This window comes from Castor canadensis, chromosome 2, assembly GCF_047511655.1.
Source record: "Castor canadensis chromosome 2, mCasCan1.hap1v2, whole genome shotgun sequence".
In the NCBI taxonomy this organism is placed as follows: Eukaryota; Metazoa; Chordata; class Mammalia; order Rodentia; family Castoridae; genus Castor; species Castor canadensis.
The window spans coordinates 45,021,762-45,043,580 of NC_133387.1; the positions used below are offsets into that span (position 1 = coordinate 45,021,762).

The window sequence follows — 21,819 nt, forward strand, 5'->3', positions numbered from 1 at the left end:
ATTGACGTTGACAATCAAGGTACCGATCGTTTCCATCACCACAAAGATCCCTCATGTTGTTGTTTTATGAACACAGACACCTTCTTCCTTCTACCCCACCCTCCACCTCCCTCCTTATCCCTTGGTAGCTACTCACATGTTCTCCATTTCTGTAATCTTAAAACATGTACTTGCAGAGGACTAACTGAGGCAGTATGTATGAAGTGCTCATACAGTGTCTGGCACCTGCTAAGTTATTGGGAAATTCATAAACATTGAATGTTTTCCCAGGAAAGCTGATTTTAAGCAGTTATAACATAAACATGATATTGCCTTCTCTGATAATCATGCTGTTCTCTGTCTTAAAGTCAGTCCATAGAGAAGTGTGCTTCTCAGTTGTCAAGGGGTCACATGGCTTCTCGGAAGTATATTTTGCCCTGATAAATACTGATTTACTATCAACTGTAATCATAAACTTGAAAATAGAAAAATAGCCAATGGAACAACTTCATTGACCTCCTTTCTTGGACAGAGATCTCAGAATACTGACCACTGTAAACTCTAACTACGGACCCAAGTTCATTGTTCACCACTTGAAAAGTCCAATGAGTTCAGGACAAGTTGTTGGGGCAAGAAAAAAGATGTATTTGGAAAGCCAGCAAACCAAAGATGGAGGCATTTTACTTAGGGGTTGCAGGCACACGGCTTATATACTAAGTTTTAGGGAGGCATTACACATAGGCTGGCACCAGGGCAGTTCTAAATTCCAGGATAGTCACAAATGCCAGCTACTTTGCTTTTCTGATGCAAGGATTACTGCTACCTGTATGAGTCACTGGAGATTCTGGGTTCTATAAATTTAAAGAAAAATTAGTAGTTAGAAAGTCTTATGACTTGTATCTCTTTAGTTCCTTTTCCCAGGAATAGGTAACACCTCAGTTATTCGTTAGGATACAAAAGGCATAGTTATTCAGAGAACAGAGGAAGAGAGTAAAAGGTCACTGTCCTCAAGAGAACAAGGGAAGAAAACTGAGAAGTAACTCATCAGCCAAGAGAGTGAAATGCCACTTTTCACAGAGGAACAGTTTTAGAGGTGACTTTGGTCTTAGGTGTCATCTATATCTGAGCTCGTGGGAGACTAATTTTGCTCAGCTATGTGACCTCAAAATTAGTGATTTTAAAAATCAACAAAAAAGCAACTGGAGCTAGAGGACTTACTTAGGTTTCCCTTTGTTATAAAAGTACCAGTTACAGTTTGAAAGTGTCTTGGCAAATAAATCTACTCCCACATTTCCTAAGTGGGAAAGTAAGGCTCCCATAGAAATTAAGGGCAGTTATAGGACTAAGCTACACCACTTTTTCACTACCCACTAAAATAAGCTTTTTATTATGAAAAAATTCAAAAACCACAGTAGAAAGCCTAGAATAATGAAACTCTACTCATCGTCCAACTTCCATAATTACCAAATTGTTACTCTTTTGAAAAAACAATTTTTAAAAAGCTTTTTTTATTGTTGTGCTGGGTGGGGCACTGTGGCATTTATAGTATAACAAATATACCTTACTTGAATTCATCCCCTCCATCATTCTCCTTTATTTCCCCTCCCACCATTCCTGGAATAGTGTTAACAGATAGCATTTTTCCATTTACATACATGTGTACACAGTATTTGCACTATATTCACCCTCCCATGCCCTTTCCTCACCTCCCCCCTCCCCCCACTGGTACCAATCCCCAAAGGCAGCACTGTTCTGCTCTCCTGTTCTCCTATTTTTTAAAAGAAAAAAAATGACATTTTCATTTGTTTAAGGTAGTTACACAGGGAGTTTCCTTGTGACATTTCTATGTATATATGTATTATAACCTGAATTGGTTCATTGCCTCTATTTTTCTTCTTTCTTAGTCCCTTTTTATGGTAGTTTCAACAAGTTAAAAAACTTTATATCCATTCTTGTTAGAAAGTACATCAACCATATTCACCTTCACTTCCTTCTTTTGCCCTCCCCCTCTCGTATGTGACCTCCCCTTAGCGTGACCAGTTTTTCAATAATGCAGTATTGGTATTAGGTCTACATTACACATATGAGAGAAAACGTGAATTTTGGCCTTCTGAGTCTGGCTAACTTCACTTAAGATGATGTTCTCCATTTCCATCCATTTATCTTCAAGTGGCAATTTTTCATTTTTCTTTGTGGCTGAGTAAAATTCCATTGTATGTAAATACCACATTTACTTAATCCATTCATCTGTAGTAGGGTATCTTGGCTGTTTCCATAGTTAAGCTATTGTGAACAATGCTGCAATAAGCATGAGTGTACAGTTGCCTTTGGAGTAATCTTAGTCACATTCCTTCAGGTTTATCCCTAGAAGTAGAATTGCTGGATCATATGGCAGTTCTATTTTTAGTTTTTTGAGGAGCCTCCATACTGTTTTCCATAGTGGTTGCACTAATTTATATTTCCATCAGCAATGCATGAGGGTTCCTTTTTCCTCACATCCTTGCCAGCATTTGTTGTTGTTTGTGTTCTTGATGGTGAGGTGTAATCTTAACATGAAAAAACAATTATTTTTTGAGACAGAGTCTCACAATTAACCTCAGACTGACCTGGAAATTATCAGCCTCCTGAGTGCTGTGATTATAGGCATGTGCCACCACATTCATTAAATTTTTTTTTTAACTCTGAGTCTGGTGTCATTTATGTTCCTTCACAGAACTGCTTAAAACCAAGAAGAAAATGCAGGCAAAGAAAAAAAAGTAGAAATTAAAAGAGAAAGACTAACAAAGGCAGATTGTCAATAAATGCCTAAACTTTAGAAAATTTGCTCAGTTTTTTTTTTTTTTCCAAGAGTGTGGAAAACACAGGCTTATTCTGAAAGGGCACTGTTCCTTTAAAGTGCTTACTGATCCCACCCAGATATTGCACTCTGGCCAAATGCCTGACCACTCTTGTTTTAACCTAGTCTAATAAACATGAATAAAAGAATTTTTATTTCCCACAGAATAGACCAATATCAAATAGCTAACTGCAATCCTAGCAATAGTTTCTACTGTGGTCATTTACTGAACCAGGCTTTAATTGATGTTTGACAAACTGCGTAAGGTAAGACGTACTGCTTTATTTTAATCACTTTAGTCAGATAGGCTCATCTAAGAACTGTGGACAGTGAGATGGTTTATATGCTCATTATGTAAAGAAAGTTTATCAAAAATTTTTATCCTCTGTTATTACTTAAAATCAATTATTTGATGTCTGAATAATTACTAAATTGTATACAATTAAAATTGATTTTAAAGGACCCTTGGAATTTATTTTTAATGTATATAGTCTACTAAATTGCATTCAAATGATGTTAATATCTTTTGGAACATTAAAAATTTGGAACAAGTTTCTAAAACTCAGGATTAATTATAGAGTACTTTATAACTCAGCTAGTGGCAATTTTAATAAAGAATATTCTATCATTTTATCTTCATGTAGAAACAAATGAGATGCAAACTGTGAATAAACTTGGTAAACTCTACCAAAAAATAATTTTATTTCTGAAACATTATAAAAATAAAGTATGTTGGATTTATTGATCTCCATATTTGTCTGAAATAAATTTTAGGCAAAAGAGCAAAAATATAACATTTGGCTAAAGATCATCATTGTTTCCACATTTATAAAACTTAGTCCTGAAAACAGAGGCTTCCATTTCTTTCATGTAACTGACATTTTTCACTCCAGAAATCCATTTTGCTTGCACATGACATCTAAAAGACAGAAAGGTGAGAATTATTAAAAAAACAAAAACCAAAAAACCAGAGTCAGTGAAACAGCAGAATGGATAGAAGTGCGTGGGCTTAACAAGGCCACACTAATAAAGGAAAAAGAGTTTAGGAAGGCACTAGAACTAAAAGCTAGAGAAAGAAAAGCAGAAAGGTAGAAGATTATCCTCTAGATAATATAAGGAAACAAAAGGGAATGGCAAGTTTGGTTTGGGAGGGCTAGACAAAAACCTGTCAGAGCAAGTAATAATAAAATATGAGATATTGTGATTATTGCTAATAAATAAATTGTTAGTCACTATCATACACAGGAGTTCAGTTACAAATTCATGATTTCATGCCAAGAAAACTGTATGATCAGGTATTTAGCTTGTGAGAAAGTAAGTCTTTTTTTGAAGACAGTATTTTCAAAGCCCTAAGTGAAGCCTACGAATGAGAAGACAGTGGTTTTCAGTATTCTGCATGGGAACTACCTTCTGTAGGTTTCTGAAGAATTGCTTGATGAGTAGCTTATAAAATCTCTCCTGTTCTCCATCTCTCATTTCCAGAGCTTCTGAGATGTTCCTTTTGTTACGGATGTAACCAAAGAGAAAAATCATATGTAATACCAGGGGACATGGTGTTATTCCCTTTCCCCTCTGAGATCACAATAGCGCCTGTGTTTTTCTACATAGCCTTGTCTTTATACTAAACTTCAGAGTTAAAGTTGTAGATGCTTCATATTCTTCTCCTTGGTTAGCAAGGAGATTACTTGAGGAGGGACGTCTTTTGTGTGTTCTATGTCTTTAGCACACTTCTTGTTTGTTTTTTTTTAAATGCCTGTCAAGTTCACATTTTAGCAGGTAAAGGTCTAATCTGAAGATCAGTTGGTGCCCAGGCCAGCACAGATGCTTGCTCATACAGTAGCAAAGTTTTCTTAATAGAGTTTAGCATTATCTGAGAAGACGATTTCCTCAGATAATGGATGTGATCCATTGCTCTATTCCCAAGCCCACAGCTTTGCTTCTCTTTGGTGTTTCCCCATCTGGCATGTATGAAGGAAGTCAGTCTCTCATCTCATTCCTCACTGCCTTTGCGCATATCTCCATCTACTATTCAGAGTCTAGAAAACCATGCAAATTATTTCCCAGCTCACATTCCCTGAAGGCAAGGTGCAAAGAAGGAAAGTGCAATTCCTTTTCCACAACTTTTGAAGTCAACAGAGTTGAAACAGACAAGCATTTCAAAACAACGCTATATGTTGCTTTAAAATAAATTTTCTCATTTCCATTCTCTTGGGCATACGAGCTGGCAACACACCAAACATTTCTTGTCAAGGATTCTGTAGGTTTAAATGTGATGTGATGGGTGTATTGAACATGAGTGAGAATTTTACTACAGAATTAGAATTTTTACTGTTAATCTACCCAGAAAAATAGCTTCACAGTGCTGTTTGGAGAGTGCTTTCTGTTTTCATGACTGTTTCCTTCCATTAGTTCTTCACTGGAAGAACAATGTTGCTTTAAGCAAATCTAATGGTTTTGCTCTCACACTCCTTTGATTCATTGGATAGGCAGTTCCAAGTTAGAACTCTGGTGAAGACAAAGTTTCCAAAGCAAGAGTAGAAAACAGGAAGAGGATTCTATGGAAGCAGAGGGTAATTTAATTTCTAAAGACCTCAGAGTTCACTGAAGTGTATGTAGAATATTAAGACTGAAATGGCGGTAGTTTTCTACCATCCTGGAAAATGTTGGGTTTGTCAGGATTCAGTTACGATGAAAATGAGTGAAACAACCATGTAGCAATTTGAATTCACTCTGAAGAATTTAGAGAGGTCAATGCTGATGCTATGATTGAACTACAGTCCCCAAATAGAGTGGGAGTAAAATAAGAAATTTAGACTGTTTGACTATATGGAAATATTTACTAATAAGTATTTACTAATAAATGTTATGGTGGCATGACTTACTTGGACTAGAAACTTAAAATTTCAATGTGAATATGTTTCTAGAAATGTGAATGAAAACAACTTTCTTCAGTCACATTCCAGCATTTGACTCTGCAAGCTTGAAATTAAAAAATAGCAAACATTATTTTTTATTAAAGTATTTATAACTGTTTTTTTTATTTCAAGGTGCTACCAGGCAGATGACTTTTTACCATCTACCATAATGTGGAATAGAAATTTTGCCTTCTGTCTCCTGCTTTTGCCAGCTGTTATGAGTCAAACAGGATACGGACAAAGAAAGAAAGGACCAAAGTCCAATTTACTTGCAAGAAAAAACGACCAACTCGGTAAAAAAGTCTTTAAAAATTATTAGTTTTAGACTGTTACTGAATTTGTAAAATAGCATTTGATGAAAATAGCAAACCAGGCATATGTGACATCTTATTTTAATATAATTGTAATATGATAGTAATACACTTAAGTCCTCATCAGACATTTTAAAGCACTCGTACATTTATTATCTCATTTGAGCCCCACTTGTAAATTAGGCAGGACAGAGACTGCCACTTTCATATTATTGATAAAGAAATTGAGGTTCAAGTGGCACATTCAAGTCCATCAAACAAATTATCTAGAAACAAACAGAGCAAGGATTCAAACTTAAGTTTTCTGTTTTTAAAATAAGTTTCCCCTTACTCTTGGTATTACATATCTATTCACTTTCTCCTTTGCTTTCAAGCAACTAATAAGACATAAAACCTGAGAATTACAGCACTATTTATTTACTTTTTAGACACTTTTGCCTAATGTTTGTTGAATTTTTAAAATGTGGTGCGCCCTCTTTTTCTCTTTTTACGTGGTTTTAACATTTAGAAAATGCTGAGACTATATGACATTATGTTTGCATTTGGCATTGTGTGATTTTTAGAGGAGAAAGGGATTCTTAGACTTGGAAAGAGATTTAGATTTTTACAGGTTAAGCCTTTTCTCTAAGGCAGTCTCTCCTCTTTCAAGATGTCTCTTACACACAGTTCACTCCCTCTCAAAAACATGTCATACATGCTTCAAGGGTCTCTGTCTGCAATATTGTTTCATAAGTACAGATAGTTACATTGTCTTATCTTTTTGTTCCATTTCAGACTCCATTTGCTTCATAGATGTTGTCTTCATTGTGGACAGCTCTGAAAGTTCTAAAATTGTCCTTTTTGATAATCAGAAAAATTTTGTGGATAGCTTGAGTGACAAGATTTTCCAGTTGACTCCAGGTCGCTCCTTGAAATATGACATCAAACTGGCAGCCCTTCAGTTTAGCAGCTCTGTTCAGATTGGTCCATCTTTTTCTTCTTGGAAGGACTTATGGACATTTAAGCAGACAGTAAGGTCTATGAATCTAATTGGGCAAGGTACCTTCTCTTTTTATGCCATCTCCAATGCCACGAGGCTACTTAAGAGAGAAGGCCGTAAAGGCGGTGTGAAAGTGGCTTTGTTGATGACTGATGGCATCGATCATCCAAAAAGCCCAGATGTTCAAAGTATTTCTGAAGATGCTAGAATTTCAGGAATATCATTTATCACCATTGGACTTTCCACTGTTGTCAATGAAGCCAAACTTCGTTTAATATCTGGGGATTTATCCAGTGAACCCATTCTATTGTTGAGTGATCCAACACTTGTAGATAAAATTCGGGATCGCCTGGTAGGTATTTGATGGGTTGATTATATATTTTTCATCATAATATTGGTGTCTTGGTCATAAATTCTGGAAGGGTAGACACTGTGTCAAAAAGATGAAAAAAATAGAATTATTTTTGGAAATGAACAATCTTCCTGAAATTCTTTTTGACTTGGTTGATAGTTTTTATAACAATTAAATTGGGAAAGGTTCATTTCTGCAATTGTATTCTTAACTTTATTGGCTTTCCGACAATACACCTTGGACTCCTGCTTATACATTGCAAGATCGTGTACACTACTGACTTATACTCATTTTGTGATCAGCTCATGGTCTGCTATATTTGTATTAAGTTTGCCCTTCCCTATTCCATATCTTTGACTCTATCTCACCTATTGCCTCATTATACTGCTTAAGCAAAGTTGAAAACTTCCAATTTTTATAATTATCTCCCTGTGTCTGAGATATTAATAAGTCCATCCAATTTTAAATCAACTGTAACATGCAGTCAACCATCACTTTTTCCCTAAGATCAACAAATTCTGCCGAACTGATCTGGTTAGCCGTATCAATGTTTTTCTGTGTTCTTTGCTTAGCTATGTTTGAGAACTTTACCTTGCTGCTTTAGAAAAAGCAAAGCAAAGTATTAAAAATGAAATCCTTCCTCACATCAGTTCTCAAAGAGAAAACTTCTGAAGACAATTTGCTTGATTTGTTAAGTGTTAAAAGTTTGGTTTTCTTAAAAATACTGATTTCTTTGGTTTCCTGAGAAGACAACAAGGCAAAAGTATCCTTTAGTTATTGACATTTCATTAGATGTTTTCTATATGTAGCAAAGAAAATTCAGGCCCAATTTCAAAGAATTTTTGATCCTGTTATCATTTTCCCCAACCTTTCCTCAACAATTACACTTCTGTTTTTAGTCTCAGTTGTTTTCAGTGTGTGACCTGAGTATTTATCTAAATAATATGGCATGTTGAGTGCTCTTCATGTATTAGGCATTGTTCTGAGCACTTTACCTATTTTATTTTATTCAGTATTTGCTACAATCTTATGATGTAGATGTTTTTATTATCATTTCCATTTTAGAGTTGAAGGCCCTAGAGTGTAAATGATTAACCCTGTAAAGTCACGTTAGACAAGAAATAACTACTTTTAAGGGCTTCTCAACAGAACTGCTCCCAAACAGTTAAACCACATACTTCAAAGTTACTGGAATCAGAGATGATGGGCCCACCCCATAGTGTTTGGGGGCACACACTCATCTTGAACAGTTGTTCTGCATGAAAGGGAAACTTGTCTTAGTCCTGCCTGTGCCCATGACTCATGGCATCCTCACCACTCTACTTAAAACAAAAGGTTTCACCTTGAGCAAAAGAGAATATTGAGGATGTGAACATGAGTGGGCTGTTGCTACTTTCCATTTTCACCTCAAGAAGAGCTGACTATAGGGATACAGGGCAGGCAGCTCCTTGTTTGGCCAGATGTGTAGGCTTGGGATGTTCCTATTCCCTCTAGACACACCCTTGCTGAAAGCTTCTACCCAACTGAAGCCACAGATTCTTGGCAGTAGACCAGAGATAGAACTGTTTGTTTCTGGGGAAAAAGAGAAAATGATCAACAATGTCACTCTTCCTTAGCATCCTGTGATTTCAGCTTGTTTGTTCAGATGGAAGCTCAGTGAATAGGCTCTTCTTAGAAGGAGGTGCTACTTTCCAAACTTGCCCCTAGTCCAAGAGTTTTTATTAGACTATTCAAGAAGAATACACCAAGGTTCATTGATTCAAATGGCCACCCTCTATGAGGCAGAATTCAATTTCTGGTAAGATCAGTGGAAAAATCCTCATCTGATCTAGTTATATTATATCTACAGTTAAATTTTTAAAACATTTTATTTAAAATCATTACTTACCATTTAAAAAATAAGTTAGGTATAATTAAAGTGCAAAACTGCACCTGCTGACAGAGCACAGTTCCAAACTTTTCATAGATGTGTACATTCATGGAACCACCAACAGTTAGAATATAGAACTTTCCATCACCCTTAAATGTTTTCTCAACTCTTTGTAACACATTCTTCCCTTATTTCAGAGATACTGATCTTTCGTACTCTACATTAGTGTATACTTTCTAGAATTTTGTGTAAGTAAACTCACACAGTGTGTGCCCTTTTTGAGTCAGGCTTCTTTGACTCAGCATTATGATTTTGAAATTAATCTAGGTTGATTTTTCAGTTTATCCCTTTTTATTGCAGATTAGACTGAGTTTGATTTAATAGGCATGGTTGTCCAGAATAAACAGATTTTGCAGGAGCCAAGAAAAATCACAAAATCGTTGTACACCTTTAGTAGGAAGTATCATGTAAGAACTTCATGAAAATAGTTAATACTGAATTACCCAAGGGGATGTGATGGTTTCTCTTTGAAGAGGATGTGTAAAATGTTTTATTGTTACTTTATTATAAGTTACATAGTAGTATTGACAATAAGAAAAAGTCAACTCAAAGATCCAGACATGTTTCTTGGAGAGAAAACATAAGAGAGAATATGTGAAAATTAATATTTAAAAAGCCTTTGTGGGAATAAATGTACAAATTGGTCTCTTTTCTTCTGAAGGTCCTTAAGGAAAACATACATCTAGGGTATTCCCTCCCTCACCTAAGGGATTAATTTGATGATTTTTATATCATCTTCAGAATTATATTCTTATTTATTGTCCACTTCCCACTTTTTCAAGGCTTCATTTATTTAGAGGATTATATATGTTCTCTGTTTCAGATAGTAATTTTAAGTCCCAAGTGTTTTTTTCCATCGTAGTTTGTTATCCTTGTCTACTAAGTCCTCATTTCATTTGCAATGATGCTAGTAACTGTACATTTCTCACACTTCCTCCACCCCTTTCTTGTAGCATTGACCTCATACTGATTCACAACATTGGTAGTTCTCTTCTGACCTCCTCTGATGTATATCCCATCATACAAATCTAAATCAATAAATAAATGTACCTCTTTTTCTCTAGTGAGGGGCTTTTTCTGTTTATTCTTTGCATTGAAACTCAAGTGCCTAGCCTATAACAAAGTATGCCCTTCCCTCTGACTTTGACCATGTGCTCCCAGCTGTTTTTCTCACAGCCTGCCTCTTTCTACATGGAAGTCCTCACTACTTTCCAAACCATCTAACTCTGTCTGTGTGGCTCCTTCAGTCCACTCCCATTTAATGTCCCTCTTCACTGCTTCCTTTGTCTTGTAGCCCACACTAGTCTTTATGACTCTTCTCATAAACTTTGACATATAGAACAGCATACCATCAGTGAGTCAGTCCATTGAATTCCTTTGTTCAAAATCATTCAGAACCCCACCTATTCCAAGAAACCATCTTGGTAATGGGCTCCCCCCACCCCTTGACAACCTTCTTCCTACACTGCTGTGTTGTCCTCTGTCCCTGGAGCTTATCGACCGTTATTGCCCTTAGGGATGGTGTTTTGTTCCTTGTTTGAAACAGTCTATTGTGTAGTTTTGGGTCCATTTTTGTTTCCATAGAAATATAAATTCCAGAAAATGCAAAATAAAATGAATCCCCAGAATAGTTATTGTATTATTATGGTTTTAAGCCTTATGGCATGTATTTTTAAAGAGCAATATGGTGAGGTAGAAATTGAGTTTTCAAAGGCCCAATTAGAGCTAATTTCTTGAATTCAAAAAGAGATAAGGCTATTGCTTATTGTAAAAATGTTGTAGAGTACCAACACTTTGAAGTTTTCTTAAGTAGTTGTTATCAAATATTATAAACTGACTTGAATTATGAGGATTTTTTTTTAAAACTTGCTTCTGCTGAACTCCTTTTGAATTCTTTTTTCTTTTCTCATCCTTAGAGGAAACAAAACTCAAGAGTGTTTTAATTAATTTCATAATTTGGATTATAGTGTATATATCCATCTGCAACTTGCTTTTATCACTCAGAGTTTTTGGAAATGTATGCATACCGAGTTACATAGATCCAATGCATTCACTCTAACTCTGAAGAGCTTTACATTTATTAATAAATTCTACTATATGTGAATATTTTGTTTCCAACTTTTCCCTATTGAAAACAATGAATGCTGCAATGTACAAGTACAAGAATTTCTCTAGAGTATATCTGAAGGGATGGCTGGATATTAAGATAACAACGAGGATTATTCTGGCAGCCTACAGATAAGGCATATACATCTTCAGCTTTGTAGACACAGCCAATGGTTCTACAGAGGGTCAGAACCATTTTCACTGATACTCAGTGTTCCTGAGCTCTCATTTCTCTACATGACCTACTAGCTCTTAAAGATACAAGTATCTCAACTGTGTCCAGCCTGGATTTACATGGCCAGGAATTTAAAATCATTTAGTGAAGGAGGGTGATAGCTGAGACTCTTAAATTTTGCAGATAGCATCTATGGCCAGAGCTCTGTATAGCTCCTGAGAGTATGTGGCCAAAAATTTCCCTTGTATATATGTATGGGAAAAATTACCTGGAAGAATTATATGACTCTCCCAAGGTCAAACTAATGGTTGAGACAGGGAGAAAACTCAGGATGACTCTTAATTCCTAGTCTAATTTTTTTCTATCACTGAGTCATTACAGCCACTTAATCATTTTGCTATCTCTTCCCTCTTTATTATTAATTTGTATAGAAATAAAGACAGTAAAAACAAAACTAAAGGGATACAGAGTCTTTCAGAAAGGTCCACACTCTGACTTATCTTCGATTTTCTCATTAGATACTTCATTTTTAATGGAATAAATACTCCAGTGCTTTTTCCTGTTGTTTTTTTAAATTTGATCTTATGTAGCCATAAGATAAATTCATAAGATTAATTTCTTTTTTGTGTTTGTCTTCCCACATGGCCTGCAACACACTTGCCAGGCAATAATCTACTGAGTTGAGGCCTTCCTGACAGATAAAATCCAAATCATGGCATTTCTGTAAAATTATGAATTTAAAATAGGTTTGAAAATATTCTGATTAATGCATTCCTGGGTAGATAGGTATAAAGTGGCACTGAAGATAATCATGAGACTCAGCCCACATACGTGACCTTGGGCAAGTCACATCCCTGTGGCATAGAACATCTCTTTATTGTGAAGCAAGAGGTTGGACCCAAATAACTTCTCAGGTATATATAAATCTCTTTGTATATTGAACATTTATACATAAATTATTGTATTTGAGGCTCTTAAAACTTTAAGCAGAAAACTCTTTCTCCTGATGATAACAGTAATGGGAATCATCTTCCCTAATCCAGATAATCTCAAACATACCAAAATGTCACCAGACTTTCTGATGTTCTCTTTTTGAGTTTTAATACCATTATCTATGGCCCACTAAAAATTTAAAAAATTATGACTCCAAAATAAATGCTTTAATACTAAAAATGAAATACATATATATGTTCATATATATGGCTAGAAAAATAGAAAATATGTAATTATATATTTGCCTCAGTCTTTGTAAGTGAAAGTGAGGATTTTCTCACTATGACTGATTAAGTTTGTAGCTAAATCATGGAGATTATAGAACTGATCAAATAAAAAAAAGATAAAACATAGGATGCCATAGGATAAAGTTCCTAAAAAGCAAAGTAATTTTTTAATGTTAGTGTCCTCCACATCTCCTATTATTCTGTGCCTGAGAGCACTACTTGGGCAGTCGGCTGGCAGGCTTTATTGCTTTTACAAGGTTAAAAGGGCTGAATTGCTATTCTTCTTGGAAATTGCATATCCCATAGGGAATAATTAAGACTAATAAGAAGCTGGATGCTGATCCATTAATTGAGTTAATGTTTCATTCTTTTTTTCCCTCCTAGGATATCTTATTTGAAAAGAAGGTAAGTGCCACAGGCTTTGATTACTATGAATTACTCTAAAGCTTGCATTGTCAAATCAGCTTTATAATTCACATTAGAAGACAAGGTGTGACTAACTAAAAATGCTAATTCTTTTTTTAAAATGAGCCATTCTATTTTGACACAATCATCTGATTTTTTTATGCCAGGATATCCAATGCAGGTTGGAAAATTTAGAAAAAGTAGAGAATATTTAATGCAATTTGAGAAGTGATTTTAGAAATCAATGATTATCGAACGACATAGTTTTTGCTTCCTTTGGTATGGCTTCTTTTATTCTAGGCATATATCTAGCTGACACTTGCTACTCATGAGCGTTCTCTACTTTAGGAGGTGTTCCTCATATTGGCTAGGGTTAGGCTAGTGCTAAAGAAAGAGCTCAGAGTTGCCCCCTGCTGTCTGCTAGTCATTTTCCTTCCTATTCTGAAGAAAAAGGGATCTGATAGCAACCAGAGTACATGGTAAAAGAAGCCTGTCAAAAACAATCAATGGGCATTTATTTTTTTCTTTTGTACATTTCAAAAATCCACTGAGAATGTTTTTTTTTTCTATTTTAACTGCCATCTATACAGTATATATATAAACACACATATATGTGTATGTATTTGATTGCATGTCTATTTTATTTAACTATGGCAAAATTTAATAATACTTCTGTAGCTGGCTCTAACTAGGCCTGAATTTTCCTGAAATAATTTAATAGAGACACTAGGGTAAACCTTCTTCAAGGGAATGTTCCAGTAAGTTACGTACTGGATAAAATTTGACATGCTATCCTACACTGTACTTCACTGTGTGTTAATACTGTACCTCATTATTGATTCAGTGTGAACGCAAGATTTGTGAATGTGAGAAGGGGGATCCAGGCGACCCAGGGGCTCCTGTGAGTATATTTCTACTGTGAACTTAAGGCTGATGAAGAAAATGATAAAGCAATGATGAGATGTTTTTGTGAAGGACTTTTCAGTGCCATTCCTTATTTGATGGTTGGGCCAGAATTTCTTAATAATGAAGTAAAATATGGAATAAGACATTACAATCATCATTGCTTCAAGCAAAACTTATCCCTCTAGGAACAGTCCTGTCTTGAGGCTGTTGTCTTCATTAGAATCCAGTAGTGCAGCAGCAAGACCATGCGGCTTCATGGGAGGAGTATGTTTTGCGGGGATTAGGCAAATTTTGTGAAAAGGAAGGAACCATTTGGCAACCAAAGATAAATGGTGGGATTTACTATGATGCTCATTTCTGCCAGATATCGTCAGAAAGCATCCATGTTGCTCATTCACTTATTTGTGTGATTTCAAACCTTATCTTTAGAGTTCAGAAGTCTGGGGAAGATGTTTTACAAAGTGCATGGATGTCATTTTTGAACCAATGTTTGTATTTGGGGATGAGAAGGGGAGTGTATATTGTGAGTATATTAGAATCTGATACATTTTATCTTGAGACTTAGGTACAAAGTGTATACTTTCTCAAGCCACTCTACCAATCAAGGCATTAAAAAGTGGGGATGTTTGTGTTTGTCCTTTTTTGCCCCTAAATACAAAGTTATTGCTTTATATGATAATGTGTTGGCCAGTAGAAGTGGGCTTTGGCTAAATTAAAAACTTAACCTTTCCTTCCTGTAAAGTCCTTGTTTATACTTACTATACCAAGAGATTGCCAGGAAAAGACTATTTAGTTATGTTTTAAAACGAACTGTGACAGAAAGTTTACAACTCAGTGATAAGCTGATAACTCCAGTCACCCAATATTGTCATGTTTTAATAAGGGTAAACTATAGAACTATGTCATTTAATATTTATGAAGTGCCCTCAAAACAAGGTCTCAGAAAAGCAAGTTTTTTGATGGCTTGAGAATAGAAAAATAAAATGTTTTTCTGGAAGAGGATTGGAAAGTTCCCCTCTCATCTTTTGAAATTGTCCCCGGGACACCAGAATCTTTTTGACTAAAGGCAAGCAAGCTGGCCTAGTCCTTTTAAAAGTGACTGAGAGGAGACAGTAAATTATAGTAGTGGCCCACAATGAACAAGAACAACTCCAATCCTCCTGCTGTTTGTTCACTCTTTTAAATATTTTTATGAGTTTGATTTTGTTTGCAAAGTTTCTGAGAAGTAATTATTTGGGGGAAGAAGTTCCTGTTGGGCAGAGAGGGGCATTATTCTCTTTTGAGCAAATCTATAGAATCTGCCTGTTCAAGGCAGTGCAGTTTTCCTGGTGGTGTAAAGGGGAGAAAAGAGTAGGATCTCTGCTTGGCTGGTGAAACTTTATAATCTTCCTTCATTTTGTGGGGTGTAGCTGATCAGAAATTATTATTAGGTGTAGGCAACTAATAGAATTCATGATAAAATAGTTTTTTTCTTCAGGGTACTCATGGAAACCCAGGAATCAAAGGTGAACGAGGACCAAAAGGAAACCCGGTAAATGAATAAAACAATTTTCTTTGAAGCCAATAAATCTAGATTTGTTTCAAGAATAAAGACTAAGAAAATAAAGAGTGTTGTAGTATATGGTGAGAAGCTAATGATTTTTGAGAAGAATACAGGATGTCATTCCATGTCATTTATCTTATTAGTGTTAGCTTGCCTTTGCATATTCTGAATAACATATGAACATTTTAGTAAGTTTAGGGAGTGTAGGAACATGGAACAAATAGAAACTATTACTTAAATGATACTTATTAATTGAGACAATGTTTCATGAATCATTAATACATATGTCACTTCAGATTGACATTGGCACTTGTGTTTTTTAGGATTCACTTTATGGATAACTGGTCTAAAATAATAATAGAGAAACCTTAGATGGTTTCTCATCCTCTTCAGACATTTCTCCCATTCTTTTCTTTTTTCTACCTATCAAAATAAATTATTTATTCACATCATTGTTGGGATGATAGCATTCCAAGCTGAGAAAGATGGAAGGAATTGCAAGGAGAGAGATTAACAGATACAACTATATGAAAATTCAAGACAAAATTCTGCATAATGAAAAACAATAATTAAAATGAGAGCGACATACAGGGCATTTGCTTCAAACACAATAGATATTGGGTTAATTTCTATAGTACACAGAGTTAATTTCTATAGTACATAAAAATCTTACAAAACTGATGAGGAAATATCAAGTTTCTAATAATTAAATGGGCAAAGGACACAAACACTTCAAGATAGGAAATTAAACCAGTAAAGAGTAGAAAAAGATTTAATTTCATTAGGTAAATGAAAGAAATTTAAGTAGAGACAATGAAGTACACCTTAATATTAATTATTTACATTTTAGAAACTTTGGAATCCAGAGGATTTTTTTAGAAGCACTTTTGTAATTCACATAGCTGGTTTTTGTGTTTCAAACTTTAATAAAACCATTTATTTCCTTATAGCAATTAACATAGCAACTTTAAAAGTAATAATAAATAGTGATAGTGATGTTGTGGTGAAAATAGTTTGCTCTTCATTGTAAGGATGACATGGCACAAACGTTTTGGAAAGTGATTAGACAATACATAAGAGGCATTCAAATACTCAAAACTTTATCAAATACTCATAAAACCTTAACTCAACCCTTTCTGATAATATTTTTAGGATGATAATGAAAATATAATGTTGTAGACATTAAGGTCATTTTGACAATTGTAACTTGCCAAGGAAGGGGAGTGTGTAGATCATTCTATAATACACACACACACACACACACACACACACACCCACCACTAAAATGACTCATCCTCTGCAGGTTTCAGCTGATGCCATTGTGACTTCTTTTTATTGTATCAAATACTTGTAAGTCAGTGTTTGCATTTCATTTATTTGGTTTGTAATTTTTGTATCCTGTAATTTATTTTCTGAAGTCTTGCTGAAATAAAAAATTACTCTTGAGGACATTTTAGAAAACATTTGTAAGACCCCTTGGAAAAAAGCTAGAGCTCCAAGAAAATATAATGTTGTATTTGAGAAGAATGGCCATGTTGTTAAACTGGGATATGAAGTAAGATGTGAAAATGTATCTGAATTCTGCACCCTGTACATCCGGCTTTACTCCAAAGGGCAAAGTTTATCAGAACTGCTATTTTCTTCTCTAGATTACCTGGTAAAAACGTCAATAGTAAAAAATTAAAAAATTTTCCCCTAATTAGGATAACCTATTAATCTGGAACTTTTGGATAACACATTTTATTGAGCTATTAGTCACTCTGAAGAGCTGTGGAATTTTGACTGAGTTGTTTTTTTTTGTCACAGGGTGAAGCTCAAAAAGGAGAAACTGGAGAAAGAGGTCCTGGGGTATGTACATAACTGGAGTACCACTCTAGTAGACTTCTTAACCCCCAAATTAGAAGCTAGCAGAGTTTGCTTGAGAAATAAGTACCATACCTTTCTTCATTTGCATTTTCTTGTGTATTCTAGTTAGCAAATAGCAGAGATGCGTACAGTGAATAAAAAGGAAGCCAGGATGTGTGGTGCTCCTTGCTTGTCACTGATATAAGCCCTAGACTCAGACGTAGAGGTTTTTTGTTTTTTAATTGTTTCTTGGTATTTTTAATTGACTTTGTGAGAAAGTTTGATAATGTCAATAGGTATTCATTCATAAATTTGTGTTATTTATTCAGGAAATACTTCTTAGGGATCTTCTAGATACAAAGCATGATAGTAAGTAAACTAAAACTAAAACAAACCACTTATATTTTTAAAAAGTTTATTGTCTCATAAGAGAGATAAGCCATTCCAAATAGCTACAATTTGAAGCAGAATGTCAAAATATTGTAAAAAGAGCATGAACAAAGTATTGCAGTTACTGTGAGGAGATTGGAGTTATCCAAGAAGGTTTTTCAGGGTGACCTGTAAAGATGTAGGACCATGACAGGCAAGGTCAGAGCAGGACAGAAAGCCAAGTACTATAAATGGTGAGATGCCATGAGTCACAACCTGAAGGAAGGCACTGGGCTGGGGGTGGTGAAATGGGGTGCTGTTGTCAGATTTGGCTTGAAGGATGGGTTGGGGCAGAGTGGATGTCCAACATTGGCTGCAAGGTCTGAGATTTGATAGGTAATGGGAAGTCCTTCAAACTTTAGATGAGGCACATGTCCCAAAAGTTGTGTGTGGGAAGATGAATATGGCAAAGTTCTAAAAAGGAATTTGGAGTTGGTACAAAGAGAAGGAAGAGGCACTTAGAAGAAAGTCTGTTGCTGCAGCTGATGTGAGGGTAATAGGGACATTGGTTAGATCTGTTTTAGCCAATATGAAAGCCACTAGCCACAATGGACACATGGATAGTCCAAATTGAGATGTGCTATAGGGTAAAATACACATTAAATTTTGAAAACTTAGCACAAAAATTAAATGTCAAAATCATAGTACTTTTGAATCTGTTGGGATAAATGAAATTTATTATTAAAAGTTAATTTCACCGGCTTATTTTTAAAATGTGATTATTAGAGCTTTTAATTTTACTTATGTGGTTCACATTACATTGAGCAGAATTGGGCTATGGCAATGATAAAATAGAGAGGAAGAGAACATTGTGAGAATCCATGAAGGGACAGAAATAATGACATATGGTGATGAACTCTAACTCATTTATTCAATAAGTACTTATTGAACACTTGTTGTCTTCTGGGAATACAGGAATGAACAAGATAGATTGTTCCTGTCCCAGAAAGTGTTGGGGAGGAGGCAAAGGCAAGAGATAAGCAAATAAATAAAAAGATAATTTAAGTCACTGAGAAGTGTTATAAAAATGTGAACAAGGTAATGAAAGTGTTCTAGGCAGAAGGAGTAGGTATAAAGACCTGAGGGTAGGAACAAGCTTGGCAAGCTCAAGAAATGGAAAGGACACGATGTGGTAATGAAGAGTAATGAAAGACGAGGCCATGGAGAGTGGCAGGGCCACATCACACAAGGCCTTTGTGGGCCAAGGTCACAAAAATGGATTTCAAACCAAGTATTGTGGAAAGCTGTTAGAGAATTTTAAACAGATTAGATTAAAGGAATGGAATAGTAAGTAAAGGAGAGAGAAAACTAAGATGATTATAAAATATTGACTGTGTGATTTGAAATATAATGATATCATTACCAGAAATAGGAAAGTCAGAAAAAAATTTGGAAGAGACTGACAAATGCATTTTAGGTATTCAAAAATTGAGTATTTTAAAATTAGTGATTAAGATGGCCTGAGAGAAGAAACAAGAAAAAAAACTGATATAGCAATCAAACAATAAATTGAACAGGGATTTCAGAAAGAAAACGGGAAAAAATAGAAAATACTACTAAAAAGTAATATTCCTTTGTGTCCATAAAGCTGCCCTGGTATTTCCTAAAATACAATCTTAACTCTTTTAACATAAAATAATTGACAGAATTTTAAATATGGTTGCATGCTGTAATGGGTGGGGGGGGGGTTCCCTAAGGTTTCTGAGACTAGTAGTTGAGGTTTATTTTTAGCACTATAAACATGAATGATTTTAACAGAGAATCTCAACTTAACTGCTCATAAGTGGGCTTTAATTTTAAGCATAACTTAATTTATGTGTAATTTATGTGAATAATATTTCTAAACTGGACTAAATTGTGGTATCAATATATTTTTGACTAATTCTACTTTTATGTTCTATTTCTTAGTGACCAGTCATTTGGAAAGAAGTATTATTTCCTTCATGAAATTTCCTTTTGTAGTCTGACTCACATATAGCTACAGTATTAGCTTGTTTATACCATTGGCTTCACCATATTGCTTTAAATATGACTTACAATTCCATTTTCATACTTGAAAAATATAGTTATAGGAAAAAAGATATGAAGTTTAATTTGGAAAAGACTTGCTGTTGCTTGGAGTCGATAATTTCCAAGTCTATTTAATTAATATTCAGTTAATATTTATTACTTAAAAGGCTTATGGGCACAATGGAGAGGGCTGTGCAATATTCCCATGAATGACTCAGAAGGTAGCCGAGGTGCTGGCCCCTCATCTAGCATGAGATAAAAGACAACAACTTAAAGGTCACTGTCCCATTAGGGTTGATAGAGGAACCATTCATTTACTTGATGTTATGTATTCTAGACTGAATTTGAAAGGAGGACCATGATGGATACAGATATTTATGTATATTCTAAAGGCCATTATTTCAGCTCATTTCCAAAGCCAATTTTTCTAACAGTCTCTGTGAAGCATTCTCAGCTGTAATGATTCGTTTAGAAGTCAATATACAAATTTAAAAGGACTACTATTAGTCATCACTTCTTCCATGACTCTCAGTGAACATTCTCTCCTTCAGTTTTGGGTCAAAGGGTAAGAAACTGGGTTTGAAAAAATACACCTGGATCCAAAATAGAATACATTCTGTTATAGTGAAACATAGATTCTTTTCTTCTCTTTAGTAAATGCACATTCCCCAAGTACAAAGAAATGTGAAATAGCTTACATTTATGTGGTCTAATTTCCCAACACTGTATAAATGTGTTTTTGTTACACTTTGTGAGAAACATTTATTAATATCCTCTAGTTGTTTTATAATATCATATTTTACTTTTTCATTTCTTTTTTTTTTAATTAGGGAATTCCTGGGTACAAGGGTGATAAGGTAAGTTAGTAACAAAAATAGATTGACCAGAATTTTGTAAAGAAAAACATAAACATGGTGTACTTATGTACTTAATAAATGTTATTTTTCTTTATTTTTGTAAGACCAGATTCTCTCATTCCAAAGTATACTAACTCTTTTATCATAAAAAAATAACAAAACTTAAGATTGGATATGTGTTGCAAAGAGTAGCGATTACACTGAGGTTTCTGAACTTAGAATGCACACTCCTCCAACTTTGCAAACATGAATTTTTCAGTAGAGAACTCCAATTTGAGTCATGCAGCACAGGTATTCAGATGAAAAATTTCTCTATGCAAACAAATGCAGCAACATTGCAAGAGGTTTCTTCCTTGATGCTTAACTTCCTATGAAAACCTACACACCAGGGCTGGGAGAACAGATCAAATGGTTGAGTGCCTGCCTGGCAAGTCTGAGGCCCTGAGTTCAAACCCCAGTACTGCCAAGAAACCCTAGACACCCAACTGTCTCCAAGGGGAAAGAGAGGATTGATCATAGTTAAACAGTAAATAATCATTGACCTCAATGAGTCAGGTATTTGAGTAGAGCTGACAGAAGCAGTAAATCTGACAAGGCAAACAAGAAGCATGGATTGGTAGATGATTTTATGATTAGTTGCAAATTATAAGTTAGGAAATCAAACTTCTTCAAAAGAAATGAACAAGTTGGACCGGGACTCAGGAACCTCTGAGAATGTTCAATTGTTCATTTATACATTTGCCCCAGAGTTTCCTTTATGATCAGATTTTCTGTCTGAAGTTAGAACATATGCCTATCATCCATTCTACCTTACATGTGGCACAATCCTAAAATGTGGGCAGGGAGGGCTGCACTTTTAGAGGGTACTGCTGTGGATCTCCTCTGGCCTCTTCACTCCCCATATAACTAGAAGTCTGCAGGGTGAGGAGCCTACGCCCCCTTTTAGACCATATTTTGGGCAGAAAATTTATGGGACCCCAGAAGTTCCCATAAAATGGCCCTATCCTGCTTGGAGGGGCAA

General features: G+C 35.1%; 1 protein-coding gene across 1 annotated transcript in view; it reads left to right on the top strand.

Annotated features, from left to right (window-relative positions):
* Positions 1-2,943: 2,943 nt before the first annotated feature.
* Col28a1 (collagen type XXVIII alpha 1 chain) overlaps positions 2,944-21,819 on the top strand; it is a 146,430-nt gene continuing 127,554 nt past the window's right edge. The window contains exons 1-8 of the mRNA XM_074064694.1: positions 2,944-3,081; positions 5,863-6,023; positions 6,816-7,372; positions 13,188-13,208; positions 14,053-14,109; positions 15,592-15,645; positions 17,464-17,505; positions 20,772-20,798. Coding sequence (XP_073920795.1) covers positions 5,900-6,023; positions 6,816-7,372; positions 13,188-13,208; positions 14,053-14,109; positions 15,592-15,645; positions 17,464-17,505; positions 20,772-20,798 — 882 coding nt within the window. The 5' untranslated portion in view covers positions 2,944-3,081; positions 5,863-5,899. The remainder of the gene's footprint in view (positions 3,082-5,862; positions 6,024-6,815; positions 7,373-13,187; positions 13,209-14,052; positions 14,110-15,591; positions 15,646-17,463; positions 17,506-20,771; positions 20,799-21,819) is intronic.